At 34.6% G+C, this 12,049-nt stretch overlaps 1 protein-coding gene and 1 non-coding gene across 3 annotated transcripts; one reads left to right on the top strand and one right to left on the bottom strand.

Annotated features, from left to right (window-relative positions):
• Positions 1-5,185: 5,185 nt before the first annotated feature.
• TRNAA-UGC lies at positions 5,186-5,258 on the top strand. The gene has a single exon. It is a non-coding gene; the product is annotated as a tRNA-Ala (tRNA).
• A 682-nt stretch (positions 5,259-5,940) lies between these two features.
• LOC110688995 lies at positions 5,941-11,795 on the bottom strand. 2 transcript variants are annotated; one of them, XM_021865740.1, is made up of 5 exons: positions 9,623-11,791; positions 9,453-9,539; positions 7,170-7,319; positions 6,847-7,044; positions 5,941-6,337 (listed from the first exon to the last, which is right to left on the bottom strand). In XM_021865740.1, exons 1-5 carry the CDS (start codon positions 9,845-9,847, stop codon positions 6,236-6,238), a joined length of 762 nt encoding a protein of 253 aa, XP_021721432.1. In that variant the 5' UTR covers positions 9,848-11,791; the 3' UTR covers positions 5,941-6,235. The 2 variants fall into 2 exon arrangements, with proteins under 2 accessions (XP_021721432.1, XP_021721433.1); XM_021865741.1 differs by lacking the exon at positions 7,170-7,319 and having other exon boundaries at positions 9,623-11,795.
• Positions 11,796-12,049: the final 254 nt, after the last annotated feature.

The following is a 12,049-nucleotide window of genomic DNA, read 5'->3' as shown; positions in this document are numbered from 1 at the left end:
TTATTGTTATGTTGCTTGATATTATTATTGTTATTGCTTGATCAGACCTTTTATGCATGTTTAAAGGAAATTTGTACTTGTAATCACGCTTAATAAGATAATTAATAATATTGTTTAGACTAATATGATTATAAGGAAAATTTGTCAAAAAAAAAACCTTTTAAATGCACCATATTGCGAAAAAAAAAACCTTTTAAAAGCTTTTTGGCAAAAGAAAACCCAAAGATATTTTTTTTTAAGACAACTCGTGCCTCTAATTCACTTAATTAAGCTCTAATATTTTCCTGATTACCCTTTAACTCTGTATTAGCCATTTAATAATTAAATTAATTTATAAACAAAAAAAAAACTCAACCCACCATCCTTACCACCACTCCACCAGCCAGCACCCTCTTCTTTTCTCCCTCCCATGGCGGCAGCCCCCCTCCCCCCAACTAAGCCGCCCTGAACCGTCGGCCAACCTCTCCCTTTCCCTTTCCCCCTTACCATATACCCCCGCTGCAACCCTCCCCCTTCCCTAAACCCTAACCCCAACCATCCACCTAACACCAACGATTTCTTCTTCAATTAGAGAATCAATTGAGACAGCAATGAGAGCATCAACATCAAGTGGCGGAGGATCCTTAGAGAGGTCGGCGATGTGGCGGCAAGGGCGAGAAAGAGGGAAAGAGAGAGAGAGTGAGTAAAGGAGAACAAGAAAGACGGGGAAGAAGCGTGAGGGAACCTGCTTGAAGTTAGGGTTTAGGGAAGGGGATAATTAGGAGGGTCGGCTAGTGGTCGAGGTGGATCGCCGGAAGTTGGGTGTTTAAGGCGGCGGTACAGTTGGGGGGTGGGGGCTGCTGCCATAAGAGGGGGAAAAAAGGAGGGAGTGGCTAGTTGGTGGTGGGAGTGGTGGTTTTTGGGTTTTATTTATTTATTTATTAATTAAGTTAATTAATAAATAGTTAAGTGAGAGTTATTGGATAATTAGAAGAAATAAGAACTTAATTAAGTGAATTAGTGGCACTAAGTTGTCTTCAACAAAAAAATTTAATAATCGGGTTTCCTTTTGCTAAAATGTTAAAATTCGGGTTTTCTTTTGCCAAAAAGCTTTTAAAAGGTTTTTTTTCGCAAAATGGTGCATTTAAAAGGTTTTTTTGACAAATTTGCCATAATTATAATTCAAGTGATCGCCAATAATAGTTTTGTTTCTACATTAATATTCAACCAACATAGATTAAACAGGTTTAGGGTTAATCTATTGATTGTATGTTAGTCAGAAAGTGCACGTGAATACGAGAAGAATAAAGTAGAGACCTATTATTAGGGCAGGTTCAACATCTTTTAGATTGGATTTGTACCTTAATCCCTGAATATCCAGTCATAATTCCAGACCATCTTTTCTCCCTCTCTCTCTTCATTCTTCATCTATCTTCTTTCTTTATTTCTCCTCTCTATCTACTCCATCTCTTCTTAATCTCCTTTGCTACTCCCTCTCTTCTCTTTATATCTCTCCTTCGTTGTTGATTTTCGAAGCTTGCCCACGAAGCATCCCCGATTTATTTCCCGACCAAGTTCCCGGGGTATTATGGTTTTAAGGTCAAGTTCGACCATGGAAACGCTCGATCTAGCGTTTTCATGGTCGAATTTGGCCTTATATAACCAATTTCAAGACAATTTCAAGACTAACCATTATCGAATATTTGTGGTAAGTTTTTGTTCCGAATTTCAACTTTTTTTTGTTCTGTATTCATTTTTTTTCGGGTTTCAAGTTTACTAGATTGAATATATGTGGTTGTGGTGGTTGTTGGAGTTTGGGTTTTGGGTGTTGGGATTTTATTTTTTTTTCTTTTTTTTTGTTAATTTTTGGATTGTGATGGTCTGTTTTGGCGGTGGCGGTGGCGGTGGTGGTTTAGGTAGGTGGTGGGGTGGTTTGCCTTGGTGGGGTGGTAGATCTAGGCTCGTTTGTGTGGGTTATTGTTAGGTGGGTATGGGTTCTGGTGGTTGTGGATGGTGGAACGGGTTCGGGACTGTTGTTACGGGTTAGAGGGCTGGTGGTGGGGGGTTAGTTAGGGGCTGGTATAGTGGCGGTGGTTTGATATGGGTGGTAGTGGCGGTGGTCTGATGTTGGGGTTAGGGTTTTTTTGGTGGTTGGAGGTGGTGATACGCCGTGCCGGTGGTGGCGCGACGTTTTTTTTTTTAATTTCCTTAAAGCATTTTTCGACAGAATTTCCGACGGAATTGTAAATTCTGTTGAAAATTTCCAACGGACTTTTCCGGTGCTGGAAACCCTATTTCGACGGAAAATTCCATCGGAAAAGTGTTTCCGACAGAATTTCCGTTGGAAGAAGTCATTTTTCCTACAAAAGCCTTTTCGACAACCAGGTATGAAAGAATTCCGTCATAAATGGGTTTTTCGACGGATTTTGGGGTGTTTCCGACGAAATTTTTCCGTCGAAAATGAGCTATTTTCTAGTAGTGACATAACGACATGGATATCAACACCTCTTAAACTGAGCACATGGCGTTAGTTAATCAACACTTGGCATAAAGTGGTTCGTTGAAATCATTATAAATAGTTAGAACTCTTTAAATCAAAAGGTAGCATTTATTACTCTCTCTCTTTCTCTCTCTTCATATTGTCTCTTCTTTTCTCTCAAACAATTTCTAACTTTATCATCGGAGTAATTATCCCCGAATTCACTCCGGGGGTAGCTAATCCTCTCTTCTTGTGTAGGTGCTTAGCCAAACCATAGGGTATTCACGGATCTCAAATAAGGGCAATCGGATCTGAACAGAAACATGGACAATTTTGTATAAGATTTATATTCATTATTCTGTATGATATATTAGGACTCATAGACGTCATCATTGTAACCTGTATCTATGAATCAATGACAAATACTCCAGATTTAGGAGTCAAAAGAAAGCAGCATAAAATTGTTATGATACACATATATATTGATGAAGCACTTTATTCAATATTATGAATTTATGATTGTTAAATGTCATCAACTGTTTGGGCTAAAATAATACGAGTACATTATTGAATTATTGATATAATTGATGGCGAATAGTACGAAGTATATGTTTTAATGTTTAGCATCATTTAATGTCATTCACGTAACACTTTATTGCATCAAGGTAAAGAGTTTTTTTTTTTTTTTTTTTTTTTTTTTTTTTTTTTTTTTTTTTTTTTTTTTTTTTAACGGGAAGTAATAATATCATTAAATAATAGCCATATAGGATCTACAGTGATAAAGATCTGTAAACCACAGATTTAGAGAAAATATCATAACTTTTACAATCAAAATCATAACTAATTTGCATATTTGGCATAGCTCGTACTCCAACGCTTCAAGCTTGACGCGAGCAATGATTTTCGATGTTTTTGCATGTTTCCAAGTTGAGACCTCCGCAATCCGCACTGATGTTTTGATCGACCAGTTGATGACAAATCCCATACCCATAGGAATCCAAATCACCTTCCCAATTATTATAAGAACCCTAAAAATAAAATTCTCATCCATAGATGAGAATCAAAATCCCAGAAAATTGGAAAAAACCCAGAAAATTGGAAAAAAAACCTAGAAAATTGGGAAAGACTCTCACAGATGGAGAGAACAAAACACAACAAAACGTAAAGCAAAATAAAAAAACTAAATTGAATTAAAGAAAAAGGGTTGGAAATAGTCTAATTTCCGAAGAAATTAGACTATTTTCGGCCTAAACGGCCAAGAAAACTAAAACCCAGAAAAGAGAGGAGAGAGAAGAGAGAAAAGGAAAAAGGGGATTTTTATCTTTTGTTATCAAGGTAAAGAGTTTTATACTACCTCCCTTAAATATTATGTGCAACTTTGAAATATTTTATATCTCACAAATAATACCCCAAAATTGTACATAACATTTAACGGAGGTACTCCGTAGTAGTTATTTTTGTCTTATACTACGTACAACTGTACGAGTATTATATAGGCTTGACACTTCAATCGTTGACCATCTATGATTTATCGTGGTGCTTATATGAATAAAGTAGACAAATTAAACTTCACTAAATTCAAGCAAGCTTTTATAAGTTGTTGCAGACATTACAAAGCATCGCCGAAGAGAATATAATTAATTGGTTACAGTGTTACACCTCGATATGATATTGTAACAATAGAGGTGTTAAAAATTAACTTGATTCATGAATCATGATTAATCTAATCTAGAATATGATCTATATGGCTATACTCATAATTTAACATGGCTCAAAACTGATAAAACTCGATTCAAATAGATAGACTCAATTTAATTCAACCAATGACTCAATTTTAAATCATTGCATGTTGTTTACGATGTTCAAATGGTAAGCAGTTTGGTGCCGCTTAAGAGAAGTTTAAACCTCAATGTATGCAATAACTATTACTCTCTCCGTCCCTAACTTACATTCCTCTTTAGAAATTTACACGGGAAGATGAAAGAATAAGACAAATAACAATAATTAGATCATGCAATGGGAAGTACAAAACATTAACAAAGATAGATTAGTGATTACTCATGACATGTCATCAATCCTTTACAAAAAAAAGGACCAATCACATGCTCCTAATTGAAATTTTTTAACCAATCATATTCATTGTAATTTGGCACAAGGATTCTGATAAATTAAAGGCTGAAAAAGTACATTAGCCAACCAAACATTAAAAGTGAAATGTAAATACATTAATTATACATTAAAAGTACAACTGAAAAGAGAGTGTATTTGGGATATTTAGAAGAAAAAAAACTTACTAAAAATAAAAAAGGTGGAATGTAATTTTAGATTACCCAAAATAAAAAGGAAGAATGTAATTTAGGGACGAAGGGAGTACGTATTTACATAGTATTAAAATATCCATCATCCCTCATAAATCTAAGGTCCTGTTCTTTTGAGCTTCTGGGCAGAGCAGAGCAGATTAAAGCAGAGCAGAGCAGGGCAGATTGAAGCAGCTATTTTTAAGTACTATTTTTAAGCAGAGCAGGGCAGAACAGATTTCAGCAGAGCAAAGCAGCTCTAAAGAACGGGGCCTAAGCTGTTCAGTGAAATGAATGAACTCCTAATTTATATACAAAAAAATAATAAATAAAATAAAATAAAATAAAATACGTTGTTTATGCAAGTATGGGCATGAGATTTAATGCGATTTTTGAGGCATCAATGACTTCCTAGTAATCTGTATCAAATGGGGATGTAGCTCAAATGGTAGAGCGCTCGCTTTGCATGCGAGAGGCACGGGGTTCGATCCCCCGCATCTCCATATATATTTTTGGTCTTATCATTGACCAATTTGATTACCCTGTCAATATGATCAAGAAGCCTCAAAGAAGAGAAGATAATCAAGCGTACCGCGAACCTGTCTATGGTTGTTGTAAAGAATAGTCAGGATCAAGATGATGAACTCGTTCATTTCTACGGGTCACATTATTTATATCCCTATCACTTAACTGGGATTTCTGTGCACCCATTTTCGCTCTTGGAGTTGGCTGTTGATCCATGTATGCATCCAAGTGAGAATTTATAGGGTTCAAATGAGAATAATTTCCGATTTCCACAACTGACCTGTCGTGCTGGCCTGCTGCAGTGACACGATCAATCACGAGTCATGCCCTTTGAGTAGAACTGGCGCGCTACTTTTTGGGAGTCTTAGCAAATAGACTCTGCAAGTGGCACAGCACATTGTGTGAGACCTGTTGTATGTAGAACGTGAATGGTGCAACCCTTCCATAGGGTTCATCTCTCTGTAACATGGTTCATACTGTCTTCCACACGAGTTGAAATGCCCAATACACTTCATCTCAAAGAAAACTTTGAGGTATGCAGCCTCTTGGTTGAACAAGCTCTGAGCAAGTTTTAATAACCAATGACATTGTTTTCTATGATGATAAAATATTCAATAATCTTATAAATTTGCTGAAAAGAACAAATATGTAACCACTGTCACCAAAATTGTCTGCATCACATTGTAGCATGATTAGTGAAATTATAATACAGGAAGCCTTGAACATGTTTAAACACCAGATACTATTGGGGAGGATAATTGCCAATATAAAAGATATCATCCGTGCTTAAATGAATTTGATATTCAACTCTTACACATACTGGAACTCATTCTGCTTTACAAAACTCGAAATTAAAAAAAGAAAACAAGGGGAGGGGTTAATCTACAATTCACAAAGCTGGTACTTTCCCAGATTGTCCACTTCACACAGTGATATCTTTTCTCAGTTCTACAAGCTAGACTCGGTTCAATTGTTGCTCTCTGCGGAATTTACTGTAATCAGTTATCAAATTGCTGTTGACCTTGTCTTTCATGTTCTCAACAAGTCCCCTGAGCACCTATAAACAACAGGTTTAATTTTCTTAGTAACATTTCAATAGCGTACACTATTTTACATACTCAACTTCAGTTACATTTTCACGATTTACAGTTAAAGAAAACATAGTCATATGAGATCTTGTTAGATTCGTCTCAATGCCTACATTATTAATATATAATATTTGATTAATTTTACAAATGCATATTAAACAGAAATGATGCAAGCAAAAAAAATCGGAGGAAGTATGTGTAAAGCTGTTATTCTATGATGCTTGAACTAGTCGCCTCGGCTAAACTAATCTTGATGGATATTCCTTGTTGTTTCAGCATTGAGTTGGTACATAGGAAGTAGCTTCGTATTTTGTGTCCGTATAGTAAGTTATTAGCCTTGGAAACATAAAGCATATCCCAGTGTCCCTTTATAAGTTATGTCCAGCAATCATGTTTGAGTCAAAACATCATAGTTGTATCATTGTAACAATCAAACCTTACATTTTTCAATAAGATAAAATAAGTTTAGGAAACTAACTGCTTCTGAGACACCTCGGAGGACATCTTCAGGGACCACGGCGAGAACTGGTGGGAGAATAAGACTTATTTTCATCTCCAATTGACCCTTCAATCTGCTTCTTACCCCTCGTCTATCTGAATATAAAATTCCATTTACACTGAGACTAAACTGATCTGGTTCCACCACATTATCTAGCCCTTGAAGCTCCCATCTCACCTGCATAAGAGTTAATAACTAGTGATACTCCCTTAGTTTGAAGCAAACAAAATCAGCAGCTCTAAAGAGACAAAACAAAACATAAAGGATCAAGTCCTTCTATTCATAAAGTGTTTATGACGAACAATGTCAAGCTCAAGAACTTTAGAGATGACAGGTGGAATCCCTGATGGATAATCTTTGCCGTTTGTTTTACACCTTAACCTCATATCTACAACAGGTGATACAGTAAAGAAGAAAAACTGTATGGGTAGCATGTGTACTCTCCATTCTCCCTACAAAAAGCAAAGAAAAACAATGAGGTCAGAAGAAAGAAAACCTAAAGTTGGACCATAGTAGTTTAGGCAACAAGCACAGATAAAATCCTGAACTACATCTCCTATAATATGTAAGACCTTAATACTACAAATTTTCAAAAGCTGATTTGGTTGAAAAATAAGGATGTCATTCAACCTCAGAACCAACTAAACTATGGAGTAAATCTTATTCTCTAACCATTGCATACAAGACTATCAGTTTAAAATGGAGCTATGAAGGCCCATACATATCTGCAGATTGAGACTGACATTCAAAATTTCCAGAAAGGCGTTTATTGTAAGAGGCATCCATCATTCCATCTAGACAATGTTCAATGATCTATTATATAAAGGTTCAAGGGTTGGCGCTGATTAATTAAGCTTTATGCTATCAACAATATGCTGGGAACTACAAAAAAGTCTACATAAGATAGCTAATCATCATGCTCTCAGGGAACAGAAGCTTAAGCTAACAGATATAACAGAAGCAGCAGAGAATTAGAAACCTTTTAATCTTTTACCATGATTATAATTTTCTCACAAGGCTACACAAGCACACAATCATACGTCGTGGTCTTTTCAATGATTAGAATTCACACCCAAAGTTGTTAGGATTGCGGTTCAAGGGTATAATCTCCAATATGCATGTCACGACAGAATTTGAAAAGATTCGAACATCCATCCAATTCATACAACACTATTAGGAAGCATTTTCTTTATCTATGATATGCAAATGACACCAAGGTCAAGATTTTCAAAGGTTGTTGAACATGTAATAACATCATAAGCCAATTTACAAATATTAAAAGGAAAATTTTTAAATTACCACCCAAAAATGTAACCATTTTCGAACTAACCACCCGTTTAATTTTTTATTTTAAATTACCACCCTTTAAATTAAATTAATGCTCAGATTACCACCCATTTCAAAAATCCGATGGATGCTCCACCTAACGCTTATTTTGACCCTTTTGACTGATTTTTCCCCGATTTTTCTCTTTAAAAACGCTCTCCTAATTTCAATTCACATTTTTCTCTTTAAAATTTGGTACAATTTGGTGAAGGAAATGTGAATAAAAGTTTAGAAAGCGTTTTAAAGAGAAAAATCGGGGAAAAAAACAGTCAAAATGGTCAAAATAAGTGTTAGGTGGGGCCTTCAGACGGAAAATCCACCAGATTTTTAAAATGGGTGGTAATCTGAGCATTTATTTAATTTAAGGGTGGTAATTTAAAATAAAAAATTAATCTGGTGGTTAGTTCGAAAATAGTTACATTTTTGGGTGGTAATTTAAAAATTGCCCATATTAAAATATTTAATTCTACACATAACCCAAACTGAACTCTAAGACAATATTCACTGTTGCCAAGACAAAAATTAAGTATTACATACTCAACTACTCGTAGTAATATTTCAACCAACTACTATCTCCTTGACAATATTGAATATACCAATTCCAATTTCCACAAAACCCATACACTCCATTTATTACCACATCTAGATTCTTAAGGACCGACGTGCCATCCATCATGTCAAACGAACAAAACAATTTAATGATCCAAGACAATGCAATTATTACTCACATTACATGGACATTACAGTATTATAGACAATATTGTACAATTGGCACATCATCTATGGAGCGAGCCTGGTTTTTCTAGTTTATGAATGAAAGATGCTTCTCAAATGGCAAACTTGCAAGGGTTTATTGAACTGAACTGGCTCAACTGAATTGTTTATGAGAGAGGGAAATTATGATCTGAACTGAACTGAACTGAAATTAAGCCGAAGAGAACAGCCCTAAATAAATAATCTAAAATTTGCATTGTTCATGATAGAACAAGCTGAACCACTACTTATGTTAGTTGTTCTATCATGAACAGTGCAACTTTTAAAGTAAAATTACTACAGTGTTAGGGCTTAGCGGTTCTACTAATTTTAGTCTATTTAATAACAAGATTGTCATTTGAAAAACATCTTTCGTCTATGAATAAGAGAGATTTGGAATTACACTTATCTATGTTACTCAGAACTATTCATTTTACCTCGAACACTAAAAACTGTGGAAAATCTTCACAAAATAGATAGCATTATTAATAAAATAAAAGGAATACCTCACTAATTTGTTGGCATCTTTTTTTATCCGGAAAAATTGCTCTAAAAACTCTGGGTTTATCCTCTAAATACTGATCAAATGTAGCCTGCAAAAATACCCAAAAACCCAGAAAATTATTATTAATTTCGTAATAAATTAAAGGAAAATAAAAAATAAAAAAAAATTTACCCCAGGAGTTTCGTAAAAGGGAATATCTGTGGAATTCCGGGAAGTGTAAGTTGAAGGGCGTTGATTCACAGCCTGGCACTTGAATCTGATTGGCTGCTGTGACTTGAATATGCTGACTGCATGGCACGGTAGAAATGCCCTGCTTCCTTGTTTTTCACTAAATTGAGCATTAATGTGAATTATACCTGGAAATTTGTGATTAGGGATTACTGCAATTTCAGCCATTGTTGAATTTCTGGGCAATTTTGGGGGTTTTTGTTTTTATTTTAGGAAAGGAAGGAAAAAGAAATCATGAGTTTTTTCTGTTCAAGGACGATAAGTGGAAATATGAGTGTAATCATACGTTATAAGTTGATTGGACAACATTGCAGCAGGGAGCCACGTGGATTGATGTTTATGTTTGATTACGAAGAGGACAAGAGGTAAACTTGTCAGTCGGGTCGGGTCGCTTCAGATCACGGGTTATTTTGGGTCGGGTTACGGGTTGAGAAATGCTCAATCTTAACTAAAAGTTTCGAGTTTGGATCAACTCAACGAGTTTAGAATAATTTTTTTTGGCTTGTGTTTAAAAATTTTGAATTTTCAAGTTTACTTTGCTATTTTTTAAAAAAATTTAATCCAACATTTTCACCATATTATTTTTAGCCATTACATACTACATAATTTAAATCGTCACCATTTCACTAAAGCTCATCAATTCCTAAATAATAAAAGTGATAATAAACTTAAAAATAAAACTTTTAAACATCCCAAAATTCAAGGAAACGACCAACATAATTATATATGTGGAGTATAATATCTTTTGATGACATAACGATAGACCAGTCGATCGGTGGTATGACGGTGATGTGGCTTATACGGATGCAATTAATGTGGGTCGATAATTACTGCATGAGGTGATTGGTGCGGATTAGAGCAAGACTTATACTTCCTTTGTTTTTTAAGTAAAGTATAAAACTAAGTACTAAACTTTGCTATTTATTGCAGATTGAGCACTCATCTTTCACTTGTTGCAAATTGAGTGCTAAACTTTGTACTCGACTTGTTTTACCTGTTGTAGCAGGTTATACAAGAAATTTAATAACTAATTTTTATTAGCTGTAAAAAAAACTAATTCTTTTTTTTTTCAAATACCTTAAAGTCTAAGATGAAGTTGTGGTAGTCTGGTAGATCAGATTTATTTTATACAAAGGATTTTAATGGAAAGTTGACTTATATGATCCAAAATAATCCATATACTATCAAGAATGAGAAATTACAATGTCAAGAATTAGTTCAGATTAAAATGATAAGGATTAGTTCATTATTTTTTTTTTCAGCTTTACAAAATAACTAATTCTTGAATGCAAAATTAACCACATTTATTCACAAAAAAAAAAAAAAAAAAAAAAACAAGTTATGTTGTATTCAATTAGTTCAAATTAATTGTGGTTTTTTTTTTTTGCCAAATTTACCAAATTTGCTCATAAATCTGGGTAAAATCCTTTTCAACTCCAGCCTTTATCTAATCTTACATGCTTTCTTTACAAATTTGATACCCGAGTTTTAGCATACCAGTGTTCTGTTAAGCATTTACTATTCATTTCCTAACTCCAGCGCTACTCACTCGTAGACATTGCATCATCTTCTATCGCATCGTAATGCTTTGTTAAAGGTCAATTTCAATGAAATAGGAAAACTAAATTGTACTATACTCGTATGGTCTAATTGAAAACCCATTATTGAAATTACCTCTAAACCAATGTTGATGAAGCTGAGTTCTAGTTAATTACCTACCGTTTCAAGACCGTGTTGTTATGGAGGCTTTGTTGTTGATTCTTGAACTTGTATTTGAGTCTAGATTTTCGTCGAAACCACACAGTTTTCGCCTCGGGCGAAATGCTCATACTGTAATTACGACTATTAGGAGTAATTTTGTTGGGTATCTTTGGTAATTGCGAGGTGATTTAAGTGAGATTTTGGAGAATTTTGATAAAGGTTTAGTGATGACTTGTGTGGAGGAAGTTGAATGATAAAAGGGTATTGGTTTTTTTTATTTTGGATAAACCTGTTACAACCTGTTGGTATAGGTTAAGTGGCCGGAATATTCTCTCCTGCAAGTACTATCTCATAGTTTAGTACCCAATTTGCTACTTCTGAAAGTTGAGTCCCCTATTAGCAACTTTTGCCAAAGTTTAGTACCCACTCTTATACTTAACTCTCAGTTTTTTTATAATTGCAACACTTCACTTTCACGCTTGCCAATGCACGCTTTCGATCGTTTATATATTTAATGAGCAATATGTAAAAATTATAAACATTTGATATTAATATCATATAAATCGATATGAATCTAACAAGATCCCACATGACTATATTTTACTTAAGCATAAATCGTTAAACTAGTCAAAGTAAAACAATTGAATAGTGTAAAAGTCAAACGGTTGC

The sequence above is a fragment of the Chenopodium quinoa genome, unplaced genomic scaffold (genome assembly GCF_001683475.1).
Source record: "Chenopodium quinoa cultivar QQ74 unplaced genomic scaffold, ASM168347v1, whole genome shotgun sequence".
Classification (NCBI taxonomy): Eukaryota; Viridiplantae; Streptophyta; class Magnoliopsida; order Caryophyllales; family Amaranthaceae; genus Chenopodium; species Chenopodium quinoa.
The sequence above is the reverse complement of the archived record's forward strand: the minus strand, read 5'-3'. Positions and strand labels throughout refer to the sequence as shown.

What these genes read in the sequence shown, in the direction of transcription:
- LOC110688995 (XM_021865740.1), bottom strand. Translation starts at nt 9,847, where the DNA reads ATGGCTGAAATTGCAGTAATCCCTAATCACAAATTTCCAGGTATAATT. An exon ending in GATGCCAACAAATTAGTGAG is followed by an intron (nt 7,320 to 9,452) that starts GTATTCCTTTTA and finishes TGCTTTTTGTAG; the next exon opens with GGAGAATGGAGAGTACACAT. An exon ending in AAGTTCTTGAGCTTGACATT is followed by an intron (nt 7,045 to 7,169) that starts GTTCGTCATAAA and finishes ACTCTTATGCAG; the next exon opens with GTGAGATGGGAGCTTCAAGG.